This window comes from Argopecten irradians, chromosome 15, assembly GCF_041381155.1.
Source record: "Argopecten irradians isolate NY chromosome 15, Ai_NY, whole genome shotgun sequence".
NCBI lineage: Eukaryota > Metazoa > Mollusca > Bivalvia > Pectinida > Pectinidae > Argopecten > Argopecten irradians.
Genome location: NC_091148.1, coordinates 2,013,827 through 2,034,485, shown reverse-complemented (window position 1 = coordinate 2,034,485; position 20,659 = coordinate 2,013,827). Strand labels below are relative to the sequence as shown.

Sequence of the window (20,659 nt, the reverse complement as noted above, 5' to 3'; positions counted from 1 at the left end):
AGAGCGAAGAAGCTGGTACGAAACGACTTTTATGAGCAGAACATGACACGAAATGTCTTTTCCAACACCGGAAGTTTTCAAGTTGCGTGATAGCATTTATCGTATTTTAAGCAAATTATTTAATTGATAGCTATTACCTTTAAGTCAACCAATATGAAGGCATGTTTTCATTAGCAAGTGAAAAAAAAGTTTATTTAATTAAGTTGAATATTTTTTATTAAATATTGTCCTAGCCTATCACGTTTTCATCACTTTGATGAAGAAGCTGAGAAGATGATGTCGGGTATCAATAGAAATGATGCAGTTTTTGTTGAGGTTTTTTCATTTTGCCGGTTTTGTTATTTTCCGTTATTTTGTTTTTAGATGTATGTTTATCATTAACTATCATTTCATTTTATGCACTGTATCACATCATATGAAGCACTGGTACCTTTTGTCTTTTTTTTTATCGTCCGAGACATTATTTGATATTAAGAGTGAGACAATGTAACTGTAACGTTACAACTCTACTGAGTAAATTAGACTCTAATTAAGTAATTAATCAAATATGGAGATTATTGTCATCCTGCACTACTCATCTTTTATTCTTTATGAAACAAATCCTATATAGAGTTCAGATGTGTAGATCTTCAATGTAGATCAATACCAAAATTCATCCTTTATAGTTTTTTCTATGTCTGTTAAAAATAATTCCTTACATAACAGGGCGAGAGTAGACTGTGCCGCCAGTGGGGCCAGCAACCATGTACTTACTGGTCTGCTGCTCTACCGACTGAGCTAAAGGGAATTTCCCCCTAGCACGAAGCTAGAAGACAACAATATCACTTTTTATAAATGACCATCTCAGGCTCTATCTCCAGCGAAGCCTCTCAATCTTGCATAGCTTTCACTTGGCATGGTCTACGGCACCACCAAATGGCGAGAGTAGTGTGCTGCCACCTGGGCTTGAACCAGCGCAAACCTATTTATACCACCCTGACTCGCCACCCCAAAGTATATTTCTCCGTATGCCACGGAACATACTTGTAGAACTACACTACATGTATGCATGAGCTATAAAAAGCAAAGGGAAAATCCCTACGTCATTGCTGACAGAGAGGGTGCTACAATATAAACTTATAATTCTAATCATACCAAGATAGAACCAACAATTAACCGAGACACACACAAATATAAACAATCCAATCCTGCAACACCTTATACCTACATTTCAACCATGCAACCATCTCTTTAAATTTGCCTTCAATTTATCCAAAGATTTTGGCTAACACTTTAATTTTGTCTATATATATGTAATCTTTGTATTTGATCATTACCTGTCTCATCAGATGGTAGAATATCTGTCACATCAAATGGTATAATATCTGTCACATCAGACGGTAGAATATCTGTCACATTAGACGGTAGAATATCTGTCTCATCAGATGGTAATATCTGTCTCATCAGACGGTAGAATATCTGTCTCATCAGATGGTAGAATATCTGTCTCATCAGATGGTAGAATATCTGTCTCATCAGATGGTAGAATATCTGTCTCATCAGATGGTAGAATATCTGTCTCATCAGATGGTAGAATATCTGTCTCATCAGATGGTAGAATATCTGTCTCATCAGATGGTAGAATATCTGTCACATCAGATGGTAGAATATCTGTCTCATCAGATGGTAGAATATCTGTCACATTAGACGGTAGAATATCTGTCGCATCAAAGTAGAATATCTGTCACATCAGATGGTAGAATATCTGTCTCATCAGATGGTAAATATCTGTCACATCAAATGGTATAATATCTGTCACATCAGATGGTAGAATATCTGTCACATCAGATGGTAGAATATCTGTCTCACCAAATGTAGAATATCTGTCTCATCAGGTGGTAGAATATCTGTCACATCAGATGGTAGAATATCTGTCACATCAGACGGTAGAATATCTGTCATCAAATGGTAGAATATCTGTCACATCAAAGTATATCTGTCACATCAGATGGTAGAATATCTGTCACATCAGATGGTAGAATATCTGTCTCATCAGATGGTAGAATATCTGTCACATCAGATGGTAGAATATCTGTCTCATCAGATGGTAGAATATCTGTCACATCAGATGGTAGAATATCTGTCTCATCAGATGGTAGAATATCTGTCACATCAGATGGTAGAATATCTGTCTCATCGACGATAGAATATCTGTCTCATCAGATGGTAGAATATCTGTCACATCAGACGGTAGAATATCTGTCTCATCAGATGGTAGAATATCTGTCTCATCAGATGGTAGAATATCTGTCACATTAGACGATAGAATATCTGTCACATCAAATGGTAGAATATCTGTCGCATCAGATGGTAGAATATCTGTCTCATCAGATGGTAGAATATCTGTCTCATCAGATGGTAGAATATCTGTCTCATCAGATGGTAGAATATCTGTCTCATCAAATGGTAGAATATCTGTCACATGACGGTAGAATATCTGTCACATCAGACGGTAGAATATCTGTCATATCAAATGGTAGAATATCTGTCACATCAAATGGTATAATATCTCACATCAAATGGTATAATATCTGTCTCATCAAATGGTAGAATATCTGTCTCATCAGATGGTAGAATATCTGTCACATTAGACGGTAGAATATCTGTCACATCAGACAGTAGAATATCTGTCACATCAGATGGACGAATATCTGTCTCATTAGATGGTAGAATATCTGTCACATTAGATGGTAGAATATCTGTCACATCAGATGGTAGAATATCTGTCACATCAGACGGTAGAATATCTGTCACATCAGATGGTAGAATATCTGTCTCATCAGATGGTAGAATATCTGTCACATCAGATGGTAGAATATCTGTCACATCAGACGGTAGAATATCTGTCACACCAGACGGTAGAATATCTGTCTCATCAGACGGTAGAATATCTGTCTCATCAGACGGTAGAATCAGATTCTCAATATAGTGAGATTTCATGCTTTCACTCTATCAATTGATGGCAAATTAACAAGTTGATAACAATTGCCTTAAACACAAAGCTATTGATCATTTCAATAGCCAGTTTTTTTCTGTAACCTGAACTGAAATAAAGTACTCACAGAGATTTGATACGATAACAGACTAACAGTCACAATAATACTGTGCTATTCAATCAGAAACACTATAACATTTTCCTAGATCACGATCGTCAGTATTGTTACTGACACTTAAATAGGTAAAGGGAAACAACTGTAAACATACACTGCACTAGCTATAGATGTACGGGATTACAATTAATTCATTGACTTGAATGCTATTGTCATTGTAGTGTAGATATGCAATAGTTGTAAACTATCTGAATAGTATTTTCCTCATAGCAATAGTTTTGCAATAGTTAAAATTGCAGGCATTGATAGCCCAACTGTCTCATAGGAGGAAAGGACATTTTTGTAATTTTTGTTGACTTACATATACTGGTGTTCATGTGTTAATGAATATCACTTTGTTTATATTGTAGATGAAAATTATCATAATTCTTTCCACATTTTTTACAATTGTTTGATTTAAATCAATTTAATAAGTTGATTGCAATAAATTAGGGGAAGCTCCTCTAGGTTTTGATGTAATAGATTGATTACTGTTTTCTTCAGATTATGGTGGCCATAATGATGACCATGTGACTAGTTTGAAGGATGCTTTAGTGACAACACCCATGGCTGAGTACGGCTGGGGACTCTCAGAGGAGCTTGTGAGAAAGGCCCGCAACGAACTCAATGAGGACCCTGAAAAATTTGCTGAATTTGTCACTGCAGTTACAGATCAGATAGTGACCAGACCAGATATTAGTAAGTATTACCCAGACCAGATATCAGTGTTACCCAGACCAGATATCAGTGTTACCAAGACCAGATATTAGTGTTACCCAGACCAGATATCAGTATTACCAAGACCAGATATTAGTGTTACCCACACCAGGTATTAGTGTTACCCAGACCAGATATCAGTGTTACCGAGACCAGATATCAGTGTTACCCAGACCAGATATTATTGTAACCCAGACCAGATATCAGTTACCCAGACCAGATATCAGTGTTACCCAGACCAGATATCAGTAGTGTTACCCAGACCAGATATCAGTGTTACCCAGACCAGATATCAGTGTTACCCAGACCAGATATCAGTGTTACACCAGATATCAGTGTTACCCAGACCAGATATCAGTGTTACCCAGACCAGAATATCAGTGTTACCCAGACCAGATATCAGTGTTACCCAGACCAGATATCAGTGTGTTACCCAGACCAGATATCAGTGTTACCCAGACCAGATATCAGTGTTACCCAGACCAGATATCAGTAAGTGTTACCAGACCAGATATCAGTGTTACCCAGACCAGATATCAGTGTTACCCAGACCAGATATCAGTGTTACCCAGACCAGATATCAGTGTTACCCAGACCAGATATCAGTGTTACCCAGACCAGATATCAGTGTTACCCAGACCAGATATCAGTGTTACCCAGACCAGATATCAGTGTTACCCAGACCAGATATCAGTGTTACCCAGACCAGATATCAGTGTGTTACCCAGACCAGATATCATGTGTTACCCAGACCAGATATCAGTGTTACCCAGACCAGATATCAGTGTTACCCAGACCAGATATCAGTGTTACCCAGACCAGATATCAGTGTTACCCAGACCAGATATCAGTGTTACCCAGACCAGATATCAGTGTTACCCAGACCAGATATCAGTGTTACCCAGACCAGATATCAGTCAGTGTTACCCAGACCAGATATCAGTGTTACCCAGACCAGATATCAGTGTTACCCAGACCAGATATCAGTGTTACCCAGACCAGATATCAGTGTTACCCAGACCAGATATCAGTGTTACCCAGACCAGATGATCAGTGTTACCCAGACCAGATATCAGTGTGTTACCCAGACCAGATATCAGATAATCAGTGTTACCCAGACCAGATATCAGTCAGTGTTACCCAGACCAGATATCAGTGTTGTTACCCAGACCAGATATCAGTGTTACCCAGACCAGATATCAGTCAGTGTTACCCAGACCAGATATCAGTGTTACCCAGACCAGATATCAGTGTTACCCAGACCAGATATCAGTGTTACCCAGACCAGATATCAGTGTTACCCAGACCAGATATCAGTGTGTTACCCAGACCAGATACCAGACCCAGACCAGATATCAGTGTTACCCAGACCAGATATCAGTGTTACCCAGACCAGATATCAGTGTTACCCAGACCAGATATCAGTGTTACCCAGACCAGATATCAGTCAGTGTTACCCAGACCAGATATCAGTGTTACCCAGACCAGATATCATAGTGTTACCCAGACCAGATATCAGTGTTACCCAACCAGATCAGATTCAGTGTTTACCCAGACCAATATACATGTGTTACCCAGACCAGATATCAGTGTTACCCAGACCAGATATCAGTGTTACCCAGACCAGATATCAGTAAGTGTTACCCAGACCAGATATCAGTGTTACCCAGACCAGATATCAGTGTTACCCAGACCAGATATCAGTGTTACCCAGACCAGATATCAGTGTTACCCAGACCAGATATCAGTGTTACCCAGACCAGATATCAGTGTTACCCAGACCAGATATCAGTGTTACCCAGACCAGATATCAGTGTGTTACCCAGACCAGATATCAGTGTTACCCAGACCAGATATCAGTGTTACCCAGGACCAGATATCAGTGTTCCAACCGATTACCCAGACCAGATATCAGTGTTACCCAGACCAGATATCAGTGTACCCAGACCAGATATCAGTGTTACCCAGACAGATATCAGTGTACCAGACCAGATATCAGTGTTACCCAGACCAGATATCAGTTAGTGTTACCCAGACCAGATATCAGTGTTACCCAGACCAGATATCAGTGTTACCCAGACCAGATATCAGTTAGTGTTACCCAGACCAGATATCAGTGTTACCCAGACCAGATATCAGTGTTACCCAGACCAGATATCAGTGTTACCCAGACCAGATATCAGTGTTACCCAGACCAGATATCAGTGTTACCCAGACCAGATATCAGTGTTACCCAGACCAGATATCAGTGTTACCCAGACCAGATATCAGTGTTACCCATACCAGATATCAGTGTTATTGAAGACACATTTTGAGCTTCTTCTCAAGATCTACAAGTGATATTTGTTTGAAACTTGCATGAAATGATCCTGACCTGGTCCTGACAAAATGTTGTTATTTTTCGGGTCGATCCATAATTCAAGATGGTCACCATGTTGAAAACACATGTTGAACTTCTTCTCAAGTTCTAACAGTGCGATTTGGCTGAAACTTTCATGCAATGATCCTGACATGGTCCCGACAAAGTATTGTTATTTTTTGGGTCAATCTAAAATCCAAGATGTCTGTCTCAGCCTCTTTCTTGAAAACACATTTTGAAATTCTCAAGTTCTACTGGTGAAATTTGGCTAAAAGTTGCACAAAATGAGCCTGACATGGTCCTGACAAAGCGTTGTAATTACATCTCTGGTTGATCCCAAATCAAAGATGGCTACCATGACTCTATATCTAATGAATTTACTATATGATTGTTGCCAAGGTAGTCAGAGGACCGTTAAGGCCCTTCGGGCCTCCTGTTGTACTCACCTTGTTATACCCACTGACTCAATCAGGAACAAAAATCTCAACCGCTTTCATGATAAAGTTAACTAATAGATAGAATATCTCCATTAGAGAGAAAAAATGTGTCTCAATTAAGTATTGAAGTCACTATTTTTTAATTTCATCGGGGTATGAAAGAAATTTTGCTTGCAAACTGTGTGAATCCACGTAGCGGATTCTCACAAAAGTTTGCAAACAAAATTTATTTCATAACCCGATGAAATTAAAAAATAGTGACGTCAATGCTTATAAACCCGATGAAATTAAGAAATAGTGACTTCAATGGTTATAATTAATTTTCCAGGCTACTTTATGAAATGAAATACGTTTACATGTATGATTCCATTGATTTTTTCCAAGGGATTATTTTTTCCAAATTGATACGCAACATCAATGTTTCTATTGTGACGTCACGATAACGTCGGGTTTCTGCACCATTCTCGGATTTTTTTTTCATCATGGAATGAAAAAAATGAATAGGCCAATCAGAAAGCCAGAAACAAAGAGAAAATTAATTATTACAATTTAAAGCTTTTTAGCTGGCATGGTAAACTTATAAGTATGGTTAATGTATCTTCATAAAGCTTTATTCGCAATCGATTCATTTTCAAAAAAGTGAGACTTTTTTTAAACTTTATCTTTATTCTAGCTTTCCTAAGAACAGATGAAGCCTTTGTGACCAGATTCCTTCGCGCCCGGAAATACGACACTTTTGAAGCATTCAAACTTTTTGCCCGCTATTTTGAATTTCGACAAGAAAATACAAACCTTTTCAAGAAGTTTCAAGCATCAGAGCCAGGAATAAAAGATGCCTTGTATGATGGGCTGCCAGGGGTCCTGCCAAACCCTGATCACTTCGGACGAAAAATCATCGTGCTGTACTCGGCAAACTGGGACAATACTAAATACGGCCTAGTGTCTATATATCGAGCCATTTTATTAACCCTGGAAAAGTTGATTGACGATGATGAGGCACAGGTCAATGGATTTGTAGTGATTGTCGATTGGAGTCAATTCACATTCAAACAGTCAACGTGGCTGAGTCCAAAGGTTCTCAAGTTGATGATCGAAGGGCTACAGGTACATCAATATGGTATTAAAGTTATAAGTTCTGGCGACTACAGGTAGTGATAGTTGTAAATGATAAGTTGATGTTCTGACAGGTAATTATTTGATGTCACTTGGTTTGAAAGTCCCCATCCTTAAGGTAGACCTATCCCCTGACTTGGGAAGTCAGGACTAGCTGTTTCCCTGCACATAGTTTGAATATTTGTAAGATTAATGAACTAGCTGTTTCCCTACACGTAGTTTGAATATTTTTATGATGTTTGATCAAAGGACTGTTTCCCTGCACATAGTTTGAATATTTTTATGATGTTTGAGTCAAGGACTGTTTCCCTGCACGTAGTTTGAATATTTTTATGATGTTTGATTCAAGGACTGTTTCCCTGCACATAGTTTGAATATTTTTATGATGTTTGATTCAAGAACTGTATCCTTGCACGTAGTTTGAATATTTTTTATGATGTTTGATTCAAGGACTGTTTCCCTGCACGCTTTGTAGCAAGGACTGTTTCCCTGCACGCTTTGGAGCCATACATTTTGTCAATCAGCCTTGGTATATTGAAGCTGTCTTCAAGATGTTAAAGCCATTCCTTAAGGAGAAGAGCAAAGACAAGGTATGTCTGAAATACAAAAATAGTTTACTTCATATGCCAATTGGCTGAATGCAGAAAAGATGATCTGTACCTAACTGCAGGGGTTTCAATATCAGGCAGTAACTAGTACTTTTGCCGGTTAAACAGTAAAACCTATCTGTGGTACCGGCTGATTTGAGCTAAATTACATTAGATAGCATACAGATAGTATAGATAAGTACTCCCTGAAATTACAATTGTACCGCCTGTCCTGAAAGATAATGAAACCCTTGTAACTGTAAAGTTTACTAGTGACAAATCATTTTAAGTCAATTCACCCAAAAAGCACAGCATATCTACATGTATATGTACGTGTGTATGCTGGGACGAAATATCCTTTTCAGTTTGTTGGAGAAAATGCATTTTAAACTGTATCCATGCTTCATTCATGCAACAATTCATTCTGAGTAGAATGAAATGTTTTCGTCATGCACCGTATGCCATCTGCCGAGTGCCATGCGTAAACTTTTTACATTTTGAATTTCTTCTCAAGTTCTTTCAGTGAGATTAAGCTGAAACTTGCATGAAATGATCTGGACATGGTCCAAACCAAGTGTTTTTTTTTTTTTCTTCTTCTTCTCCGGGTCAATCCGAAATCCATTATTTAACCATTTACAGTATTTTTAGTACTGAATCAAATCACAAACAACACTGACTAGTATAGAATCTTCCAACTAATAATCCTCCTTTATTCAAGAATTCCACTAAAGGGATATAACTCATGCTAATACACTAAAATCTTGAAAACACATTTTGACCTTCTTGTTGTTACAGTCAGATACAAATGTTACAGATACATATGTATTGAGGACATTCAATATCAGATGAAATAATTCCCACTGATTATTTTGTTACAGATACATATGCATGGGATAAACTTGGGCACACTACATGTTCACATCCACAAGGAGGTGCTGCCGGCAGAGCTAGGGGGCACTCTACCCCCGTACAACAATCTACTCTGGGCCAAGCAGCTCATCGGAGATGAGAGTTTTAGCTTCGGAGATAAACAGATCTACTGGCCAGGCCATTCTTCAAAGTAGGTTACACTTGGCAAGAATCGTCATCTGCACTGCAGATGAACTTTAAGGCTAGAGCAAACTGTCCAGTCATCTGAAAAAGCTATAAGGTTAGGGCAAATTGACAAGCCGTCAGGATGACGTATTGTCATCATGCGCCGTCTGTTGCCGTGCGTTGTGGGCCGTGGTCCATGCAGCGTCCGCCGTGCGTAAACTATTCATTCAAATAACTTCTTATCTATAACGGAAAGGCCAAGGATACTTCTATTTGGCCTGTAGCATGCTTGGATGAAGGGCTACCAATTTTGTTCAAATGAATGACCTTGGCCTCCATTCAAGGTCACAGGGGTCAAAAAGGCAAAAATGTTTAAACAACTTCTTCTCAAGAACCAGAAGACCCAGGGTACTGATATTAGGCATATGGGCTACCATTTTTAGCTCGCCTATTCGAAGAATAGGGGGAGCTAATGTTGTCACCCTGGCGTCGGCGTCGGGGTCAGCATTGGCGTCCCATTTCATGTTAAAGTTTTTGAGCAAGTTTCTGTTTCGTCAATTGTTTAAGCTTAAGTCATCATAAATGTTAATGATTTTATTTTCCTAATGTGTATGGATGCTGAACGTGATAATACAACCAGTTTGGGGCCCTTTAGGGGGTTTTTGAGTCTGTTAATTTGTCATATTTCCATGTTAAAGTTTTTGAGCAAGTTTCGAATTTGTCGATTGTTTAAGCATAAGTCATCATAAATGTTTGTGATTTTATTTTCCTAATGTGTATGGATGCTGAACGTGATAATACAACCAATTTGGGGCCTTTTAGGTTTTTTTTGAGTCTGTTAATTTGTCATATTTCCATGTTTAAAATAGCAAATACTTGAACATCAACTTCTTCTGAATAGGCGAGCTTTGCTGTTCTCCAACAGCTCTTGTTGTTCAAATGAATGTCCTTGTCCTCCATTCAAGGTCACAGGGGTCAAAAAGGCTAAAATGTTTGTAACAACTTCTTCTCAAGAACCCGCAGGCCCAGGGTACTGATTTTGGGCCTGTAGCATGCTTGGCTGAAGGGCTACCAAGTTTGTTCAAATGAATGACACCGACCTTGACCTCCATTTAAGGTCACAAGGGTCAAAAAGGCAAAAAATGTTTAAACAACTTCTTCTCAAGAACCAGATGGCCCAGGGTACTGATATTGGGCCTGTAGCATGCTGGGATGAAGGGCTACCAATTTTGTTCAAATAATTGACATTGACCTTCATTCAAGGTCACAGGGTCAAAAAGGCTAAAATGTTAAAACAACGTCTTCTCAGAACCAGAAGGCCCTGGGTACTGATATTGGGTCTGTAGCACACTTGGATGAAGGGCTACTAATTTTGTTCAAATGAATGACCTGACGTTCACTCAAGGTCCCAGGTGTCAAATAGGCTAAAATCTTTAAATGACTTTTTGTGAATAACTAAGAGTCCTAGAGACCTGATATTGGGCATGTGACATGCTGGTATGAATGGCTGCAAAGTTTGTTCAAATGAATGACTTTGACCCTCCATTCAAGGTCACAGTGGTCAAAAAGGCTAAAATTGTCAGTCAAGGTCACAGGGGTAAAATAGGCTAAAATTTTTAAATGACTTCTTAATGATCTTGACCTTCATTCAATGTCACAAGGTCAAATAGCCTAAATCTTCAAACGACTCCTTGTGAATAGCTAAGAAGCCTAGAGACATGATATTGAGCCTGTTGTGTGCTGGTATAAAGGGCTACCATGTTTGTTCAAGTGAATGACCTTGACCTTTAATTCAAGGTCACAAGGGTCAAATAAGCTACAATATTTAAACAACTTCTTACAAATAAGTAAGAGTCCTAGAGACAGGTTATTGGACTTGTATAGCTTTGATGGGGACCAAGGGACCTTCATTCATAGTCTAAGTCATCTAATATATCAGAACCTAAACTTCTTCTATTAAAATAGATCTTTGTATGGCCTTAATTGTTTGCCACTATTATATTCTTTGAGGTGTTGTATTGTGCCAATAGTCAGATGACTGTTTAGGCCCATGGGCCTCTTGTTTCTCCTCTCATTTGTTACAAAGGTATATACAGAACTTATATTGAAACTGAAGCCTGCTTGACTGGTGAACTACCATACCTGTTCAAATGAATGACCCTGAGCTTCATTTCAGGTTACACTTATTGTAATTTGTACAAATTTCTTAAAATTTTGAATTGTTTTCAATATCTTATAAATAAGTCTAGATATATATATATATATCAGGCCCCTGGGACGAGTGTTTACTACTGATCAGGTTGTTTGATTAACTTGAGTCATATAATTATTGTTTTGTTGGTCTCATTTATTCCTGAAGAGACATTTGGACTCTCCTACCTCAACAACTGGAATAGTCCATTATCAATTTCAGGGGTGAATTGGTTAAAACATTGATGAATATTTGGACATTTATTTGCTGGTCTTGAGTACCTCTTTTATATAAAATGATTTACATTGTTTTCATTGTTCAGTTTGTTGAAAAATTTATATATAAATTTTTTTTTAATTTGTAGGTCTCGAGCTGTGAGATCAGAATCCTTCCCTATAGACCACCTGTCTAGTCATGCGGGCCACGGAGATGAAGCCGGCACTCACCTGGACGAGGAATTCTTTCTGATCGAGTAATGATGCTATACCTAATGATGAATACTGAAGTGTTTTACCCATGATCACCATCATATATAGCAAATTTCATCCCGCTTGTCATAGATAAAATGATAGCCTGAGTATCAAAACCTCTATTGGAGATATCCAAATATGAGTTTTTTCAAAAGACTTGAATTTATAGCTTTCATCGAAGATATTCAATGTTAAACTACAAAAAAGTACCTAATAATAGCCTTCATTAGAAATGTGTAAACTGATTGGTTCTTGTAAAAATATTTAAAACAATAGCTTCATTATCAGATGTCCAATCTGATTGGTTGCTATGCTCAGTGTTGTAGCCAATATGATTGGTTGTTATGCTCAGTGCTGTAGAAAATCTTATTGGTTGCTATGCTCAGTATTGTAGCCAATCTTATTGGTTTTTATGCTCACTGTTGTAGCCAATCTTATTGGTTGCTATGCTCAGTGTTGTAGCCAATCTTATTGGTTGCTATGCTCAGTGTTGTAGCCAATCTTATTGGTTGCTATGCTCAGTGTTGTAGCCAATCTGATTGGTTGCTATGCTCAGTGTTGTAGCCAATCTGATTGGTTGCTATGCTCAGTGTTGTAGCCAATCTGATTGGTTGCTATGCTCAGTGTTGTAGCCAATCTGATTGGTTGCTATGCTCAGTGTTATATCCAATCTGATTGGTTGCTATGCTCAGTGTTATATCCAATCTGATTGGTTGCTATGCTCAGTGTTATATCCAATCTGATTGGTTGTTATGCTCAGTATTGTAGCCAATCTGATTGGTTGTTATTCTCAGTGTTGTTGCCACTGTTACAGTCTATCTGAGACACCCAATTTGATTGGTTGTTAAAAATACCTGCATTGATAGTCTCTAATCGTATTTGTTCTTTAACTCTGTTTAATGACAGTCATTACAGACTCCATCTGAAACAGATTCAATTCTTCCACAGTGACTTTAGTAATTAATTTAAAAGCTTGTATTTTCAATTAAAAGAATAAAAATGATTTAAAAATAGTTTTAACAAGCTTAAAATAGCTTTAGCCTTTTCTAATATTTGGAAGTTGCTTGGTAAAAACAAACACCACACTTAAGGATATCAATGTCTATGATGAGCCATCCATAATAATATCTCTTACTTAATGTATTCCATACTTTCTTTAGGTATTTGTATAGCAGGTGCTGTTTGAAGATATTGTTGTTTTATAAAGTGCTGCTTTATTTAATTATAGGCATATCCCTTTTTCTCAATAGTGTCGCCATACCTGAGACTTATATCACACCTATTGTACAAGCCATAACATTATAAATGGCTTTCATGTAAAATTTTCATGTTAGACCACCTGGCCCAAAGGGCAAGTGAGCTGTTGTCATGGTGTGGCGTCTGTCGTCTGTCTATTTGTTTCTTTAAAATTTCTAGTCATAGAGTTCTACATGGAATGTAACCAAATTTGGCCAGAAACATCCTTGGGGGAAGGGAACAGGATTTGTTTAACGTTTGGCTCTGCCCCCCCAGGGGCAGGAGGGGCGGGGCCCAACAGGGAAAATAGAGGTAAATACTAAAAATCACTACTAGTCATAGAGTTCTGCATAGAATGTAACCAAATTTAGCCAGAAACAGACTCTGGGGAAGGGGAATAGAGTTTGCATAAATTTTGGCCCTGACCCCCCCGGGGGAAGGAGGGGTGGGCATAATAGGGGAAATAGGCAGAGGTAAATCCTATAAATAGCTGTACTAGTCATAGAGTTATGCATGGAATTTAACCAAATTTTGACCAAAAACATCCTGGGGGAAGAATAACAGAATCTGTATAAATTTTGGCACTGACCCCCTGGAGCAGAAAGAGTAGGCCCCAATAGGGATATTAGAGGTAAAATTCCTTGAGGAAAGAAACAATGAACCTGTATTCAGCATGTTATATACTTAACATTACAAACCAGGTGAGCGATACAGGCCCTCTGGACCTCTTGTTCTATCCGAGAGCTTCCGTGAAAAGTGGCGTTTGTAATTCCCCTTCCTTAAAACATGATGTACTCTGCTGATCAGCAGATCTAGACCCTGATACATTTATACTGACATGTATCTTTCTATAAATATGGTTTGGGTGGGTGGGGGTGTTCTGTTGCTTCTAAAAATGTGTTCGGGGGGGGGGGGGGGGGTCTGTTGAAAACTAGGTCAGAGAGATATGGATTTTAGAAAAGAGTTTCAGAGCAATGAAAACAGGGATGAATAAGGGATTGTGAACCTTTTTCAAGGTCCTAAGTTTAGTTGGAGAATAACAGTTAACTGGCAAGTGTTATCTTAGATAAAGATTTGTGTTTAGTGTATATGTAATGATAACTTCTGTTTTGGTAATCTTATACTGAGTATGTGGAGTACAACAGACACGGTTATATTGACTAGTTATTAAGTTAAAACTAAGCATCACAGATATGGTCAATCAACAGTTTAATATACTCAGGATGTGTTTACGATATGGTTTTAGGTTTCATTGATATAATTACCAATAAACCGGGCATCAAGATAGTCAATTTTCACTACAATCTTGTTACATGAAGCACTAAAAGGGTTGTGAACCCTTCAATGTCACACTCCACAACTATATATTTACACCTAGATTTACTTTATACATTTGTTTGTTATTTATTTGTATACATTGAGTTGTTGTTTATTTTACATTGTTTTGCTAACAGGGTTTTATATATATATAGCTTTACATGTTAATGATGTATTCTTTCATACATGATTATCATAGTTTTAATAGTAGTAATGGAACCAGTACGGTATTTACAGCATCAATTACAAGTTTCATCGGCTAAAGATTGAAGGCAAAGCTAGTCAAATGTGGGATTGTTATATGTGGAGTGGTGAATGTGACAAAGCTAGTCAAAATGTGGAGTGGTGAATGTGACAAAGCTAGTCAAAATGTGGGATTGTTAAATGTGGAGTGGGTGAACATGTGACAAAAGCTAGTCAAATGTGGGATTGTTACATGTGGAGTGGTGAATGTGACAAAGCTAGTCAAATGTGGGATTGTTACATGTGGAGTGGTGAATGTGACCAAAGCTAGTCAAATGTGGGATTGTTAACTGTGGAGTGGTGAATGTGACAAAGCTAGTAAAATGTGGGATCGTTACATGTGGGAGTGGTGAATGTGACAAAGCTAGTCAAATGTGGAGATTGTTACATGTGGAGTGGTGAATGGTGACAAAGCTAGTCAAATGTGGGATTGTTACATGTGGAGTGGTGAATGTGACAAAGCTAGTAAAATGTGGGATCGTTACATGTGGGCTGGTGAATGTGACAAAGCTAGTCAAATGTGTGGATTGTTACATGTGGAGTGGTGAATGTGACAAAGCTAGTCAAATGTGGGATTGTTACATGTGGAGTGGTGAATGTGACAAAGCTAGTCAAATGTGGGATTGTTACATGTGGAGTGGTGAATGTGACAAAGCTAGTCAAATGTGGGATTGTTACATGTGGAGTGGTGAATGTGACAAAGCTAGTCAAATGTGGGATTGTTACATGTGGAGTGGTGAATGTGACAAAGCTAGTCAAAATGTGGGATTGTTACATGTGGAGTGTGGTAAATGTGACAAAGCTAGTCAAATGTGGGATTGTTACATGTGGAGTGGTGAATGTGACAAAGCTAGTCAAATGTGGGAGATTGTTACATGTGGAGTGGTGAATGTGACAAAGCTAGTCAAATGTGGGATTGTTACATGTGGAGTGGTGAATGTGACAAAGCTAGTCAAATGTGGGATTGTTACATGGTGAATGTGACAAAGCTAGTCAAATGTGGGATTGTTACATGTGGAGTGGTGAATGTGACAAAGCTAGTCAAATGTGGGATTGTTTGGATGGTGAATGTGACAAAGCTAGTCAAATGTGGGATTGTTACATGTGGAGTGGTGAATGTGACAAAGCTAGTCAAATGTGGGATTGTTACATGTGGAGTGGTGAATGTGACAAAGCTAGTCAAATGTGGGATTGTTACATGTGGAGTGGTGAATGTGACAAAGCTAGTCAAATGTGGGATTGTTACATGTGGAGTGGTGAATGTGACAAAGCTAGTCAAATGTGGGGATTGTTACATGTGGTAGTGGTGAAGGTGACAAAGCTAGTCAAATTTGTGGGATTGTTACAGTGTGGACTTGTGAATGTGACAAAGCTAGTCAATGTGGGATTGTTACATGTGGAGTGGTGAATGTGACAAAGCTAGTCAAATGTGGGATTGTTACATGGTGAATGTATTGTTACATGGTGAATGTGACAAAGCTAGTCAAATGTGGGATTGTTACATGTGGAGTGGTGAATGTGACAAAGCTAGTCAAATGTGGGATTGTTACATGTGGAGTGGTGAATGTGACAAAGCTAGTCAAATGTGGGATTGTTACATGTGGAGTGGTGAATGTGACAAAGCTAGTCAAATGTGGGATTGTTACATGGTGAATGTGACAAAGCTAGACAAATGTGGGATTGTTACATGTGGAGTGGTGAATGTGACAAAGCTAGTCAAATGTGGGATTGTTACATGTGGAGTGGTGAATGTGACAAAGCTAGTCAAATGTGGGATTGTTACATGTGGAGTGGTGAATGTGACAAAGCTAGTCAAATGTGGGATTGTTACATGTGGAGTGGTGAATGTGACAAAGCTCGTCAAATGTGGGATTGTTACATATGGACTGGTGAGTGTGACAAAGCTAGTCAAATGTGGGATTGTTACATGTGGAGTGGTGAATGTGACAAAGCTAGTCAAATGTGGGATTGTTACATGTGGAGTGGTGAATGTGACAAAGCTAGTCAAATGTGGGATTGTTACATGTGGAGTGGTGAATGTGACAAAGCTAGTCAAATGTGGGATTGTTACATGTGGAGTGGTGAATGTGACAAAGCTAGTCAAATGTGGGATTGTTACATGTGGAGTGGTGAATGTGACAAAGCTAGTCAAATGTGGGATTGTTACATGTGGAGTGGTGAATGTGACAAAGCTAGTCAAATGTGGGATTGTTACATGTGGAGTGGTGAATGTGACAAAGCTAGTCAAATGTGGGATTGTTACATGTGGAGTGGTGAATGTGACAAAGCTAGTCAAATGTGAGATTGTTACATGTGGAGTGGTGAATGTGACAAAGCTAGTCCTAATGTGGGATTGTTACATGTGAAGTGTGACACATGTGACAAAGCTAGTCAAATGTGGGATTGTTACATGGTGGAGTGGTGAATGTGACAAAGCTAGTCAAATGTGGGATTGTTTACATGTGGACTGTGTGGAGTGGTAAATGTGACAAATCTAGTCAAATGTGTGATTGTTACATGTGGAGTGGTGAATGTGACAAAGCTAGTCAAATGTGGGATTGTTACATGTGGAGTGGTGAATGTGACAAAGCTAGTCAAATGTGGGATTGTTTGTTCATGTGGAGTGGTGAATGTGACAAAGCTAGTCAAATGTGGGATTGTTACATGTGGAGTGGTGAATGTGACAAAAGCTAGAATGTGGGATTGACAAAGCTAGTGACAAATGTGAGGCTGGATTGTTACATGTGGAGTGGTGAATGTGACAAAAGCTAGTCAAATGTGGGGGTATTGTTACATGTGGAGTGGTGAATGTGACACAAAGCTAAGTTGAATGTGACAAAGCTAGTCAAATGTGGGATTGTTACATGTGGAGTGGTGAAATGTGACAAAGCTAGTCAAATGTGGGATTGTTACATGTGGAGTGGTGAATGTGACAAAGCTAGTCAAATGTTACATGGGATTGTTTGTCGGGACATGTGGAGTGGTGAATGTGACAAAGCTAGTCAAATGTGGGATTGTTACATGTGGAGTGGTGAATGTGACAAAGCTAGTCAAATGTGGGATTGTTACATGTGGAGTGGTGAATGTGACAAAGCTAGTCAAATGTGGGATTGTTACATGTGGAGTGGTGAATGTGACAAAGCTAGTCAAATGTGGGATTGTTACATGTGGAGTGGTGAATGTGACAAAGCTAGTCAAATGTGGGATTGTTACATGTGGAGTGGTGAATGTGACAAAGCTAGTCAAATGTGGGATTGTTACATGTGGAGTGGTGAATGTGACAAAGCTAGTCAAATGTGGGATTGTTACATGGTGAATGTGACAAAGCTAGTCAAATGGGAAGATTGTAGTGTCGTGACAAAAGCTAGTCAAAGCTAGTCAAATGTGGGATTGTTACATGTGGATGGTGAATGTGACAAAGCTAGTCAAATGTGGGATTGTTACATGTGGAGTGGTGAATGTGACAAAGCTAGTCAAATGTGAGATTGTTACATGTGGAGTGGTGAATGTGACAAAGCTAGTCAAATGTGGGATTGTTACATGTGGAGTGGTGAATGTGACAAAGCTAGTCAAATGTGGGATTGTTACATGTGGAGTGGTGAATGTGACAAAGCTAGTCAAATGTGAGATTGTTACATGTGGAGTGGTGAATGTGACAAAGCTAGTCAAATGTGGGATTGTTACATGTGGAGTGGTGAATGTGACAAAGCTAGTCAAATGTGGGATTGTTACATGTGTGTTGGTGAACGTGACAAAGCTAGTCAAATGTGGGATTGTTATTATCATGTGTGAGTGGTGAATGTGACAAAGCTAGTTCAAATGTGGGATTGTTACATGTGGAGTGGTGAATGTGACAAAGCTAGTCAATGTGGGATTGTTTTCGTGAGGATGGTGAATGTGGACAAAGCTAGTCAAAAGTGGGATTGTTGACAAGGTGAATGTGACAAAGCTAGTCAAATGTGGGATTGTTTACATGTGGAGTGTGACTGTGACAAAGCTAGTCAAATGTGGGATTGTTACATGTGGAGTGGTGACTGTGACAAAGCTAGTCAAATGTGGGATTGTTTACATGTGGAGTGGTTGAACTGTGACAAAGCTAGTCAAAATGTGGGATTGTTACATGTGGAGTGGTGAATGTGACAAAGCTAGTCAAATGTGAGATTGTTACATGTGGAGTGGTGAATGTGACAAAGCTAGTCAAATGTGGGATTGTTACATGTGGACTGGTGAATGTGACAAAGCTAGTCAAATGTGAATGGGGGATTGTGTTACAATTGTGGAGTGGTGAATGTGACAAAGCTAGTCAAATGTGGGATTGTTACATGTGGACGGTGGTGAATGTGACAAAGCTAGTCAAATGTGAGATTGTTACATGTGGAGTGGTGAATGTGACAAAGCTAGTCAAATGTGGGATTGTTACATGTGGACTGGTGAATGTGACAAAGCTAGTCAAATGTGGGATTGTTACATGTGGAGCATGGTGAATGTGACAAAGCTAGTCAAATGTGGGATTGTTACATGTGGAGTGGTGAATGTGACAAAGCATAGTCAAATGTGGTGATTATTACCTGTCAAATGTGACAAAATCTATTGTTATGTGATGCATTGCCTCATTGCCACGACTTTATAAATTGTTCATTGCAGTGCCGCTCCACTGCGATGGCGGCAGAGTGGAAATGCTTCTAATTTTAGGTCATATGACCCGATAGGGTCATGATGAAATATAGTCAACATGTTTCGTCTGTCGTCGTCCGCAGGTCCGTCCACGCCCATGGCGTTAAACTTTTCACATTTGACAACTTCCTTCTCAAGTTTCTACCAGGTGCGATTTTAGCTGAAACTTGCATGAAATGATAATGCCTGACATAATCCCCGACCAAATCTTGTAATTTTTTCGGTCGACTGAAATCCCAGATGACCGCGCACAAGCCTTCCAATCTTTAAAACACATTTTGAACTTCTTTCTCAGTTCTTCCAGGCGTCTGAAACTTGGCCATACAATGACTCCGCATGGTTCCAAGATGGCCGCCACAGCCGCCATCTTGAAAAAAACACATTTTGAACTTCTTCTCAAGTTCTACCAGCGGGATTTAACTGAAACTTACCTGAAATGATCCTGACATGGTCCTGACCAAGTGTTGCTGCATGTATTTATCAGGTTGGTCTGAAATCCAAGACGGCCGCCATCTTGAAACACATTTTGAACTTCTTCTCAAGTTCTACTGGTGCAATTTAGCTGAAACTGGTATGAAATGATCCTGACATGGTCCTGACAAAGTGTTGCTATTTTTTGGGTCAATTTGAAATCGAAGATGGCCGCCACAGCCGCCATCTTGAAAACCCATTTTGAACTTCCTCTCAAGTTCTACCAGTGCGATTTAGCTGGAAGTTGCATGAAAGGATCCAGACATGATCTCGGGTTGATCCCAAATTGAAGGTGGCTACCATGACACCATATACGATTTATTTGACTATTGTCGAGGTAGTCAGATGACCGTTAAGGCCCTTGGGTCTCTTGTTCGTTTATGCATCGGAGAAAATAATACAACATGGGTCAGGTGGACGAGGATATCACAATCTGGCTGGCATCACTCGGGTTGAAATGAATAGAATCTTACATGGGTTTGTCAAGTTGACAGGGGTATCTAAACCCGAGTGAAGATTTTTTGCTGGGCGACCTGAGGCTTTCTGAGTGTTTGCAGCCAAAATCTTTCATGACGGTTGAGATATATACATAAACATGTATCCCTCTCCACTTGACAAACCCATATTTTTCTCCCATGTTGTAAAGAAAAATTCATTTTTTAAATGATTTTATACGTGTCG

General features: G+C 39.0%; 2 protein-coding genes across 2 annotated transcripts; one reads left to right on the top strand and one right to left on the bottom strand.

Moving 5' to 3' along the window:
* Nucleotides 1–228: 228 nt before the first annotated feature.
* LOC138309647 (clavesin-2-like) lies at nt 229–14,099 on the top strand. The gene is made up of 6 exons (XM_069250864.1): nt 229–315; nt 3,633–3,827; nt 7,315–7,745; nt 8,234–8,344; nt 9,220–9,401; nt 11,932–14,099. The coding sequence occupies exons 2-6, from the start codon at nt 3,695–3,697 to the stop codon at nt 12,041–12,043; spliced, it is 969 nt and encodes a 322-aa protein (XP_069106965.1). The 5' UTR covers nt 229–315; nt 3,633–3,694; the 3' UTR covers nt 12,044–14,099.
* LOC138309610 (uncharacterized) lies at nt 1,421–2,979 on the bottom strand. The gene is made up of 4 exons (XM_069250834.1): nt 2,554–2,979; nt 2,222–2,476; nt 1,849–1,956; nt 1,421–1,720 (listed from the first exon to the last, which is right to left on the bottom strand). The coding sequence occupies exons 1-4, from the start codon at nt 2,977–2,979 to the stop codon at nt 1,421–1,423; spliced, it is 1,089 nt and encodes a 362-aa protein (XP_069106935.1).
* Nucleotides 14,100–20,659: the final 6,560 nt, after the last annotated feature.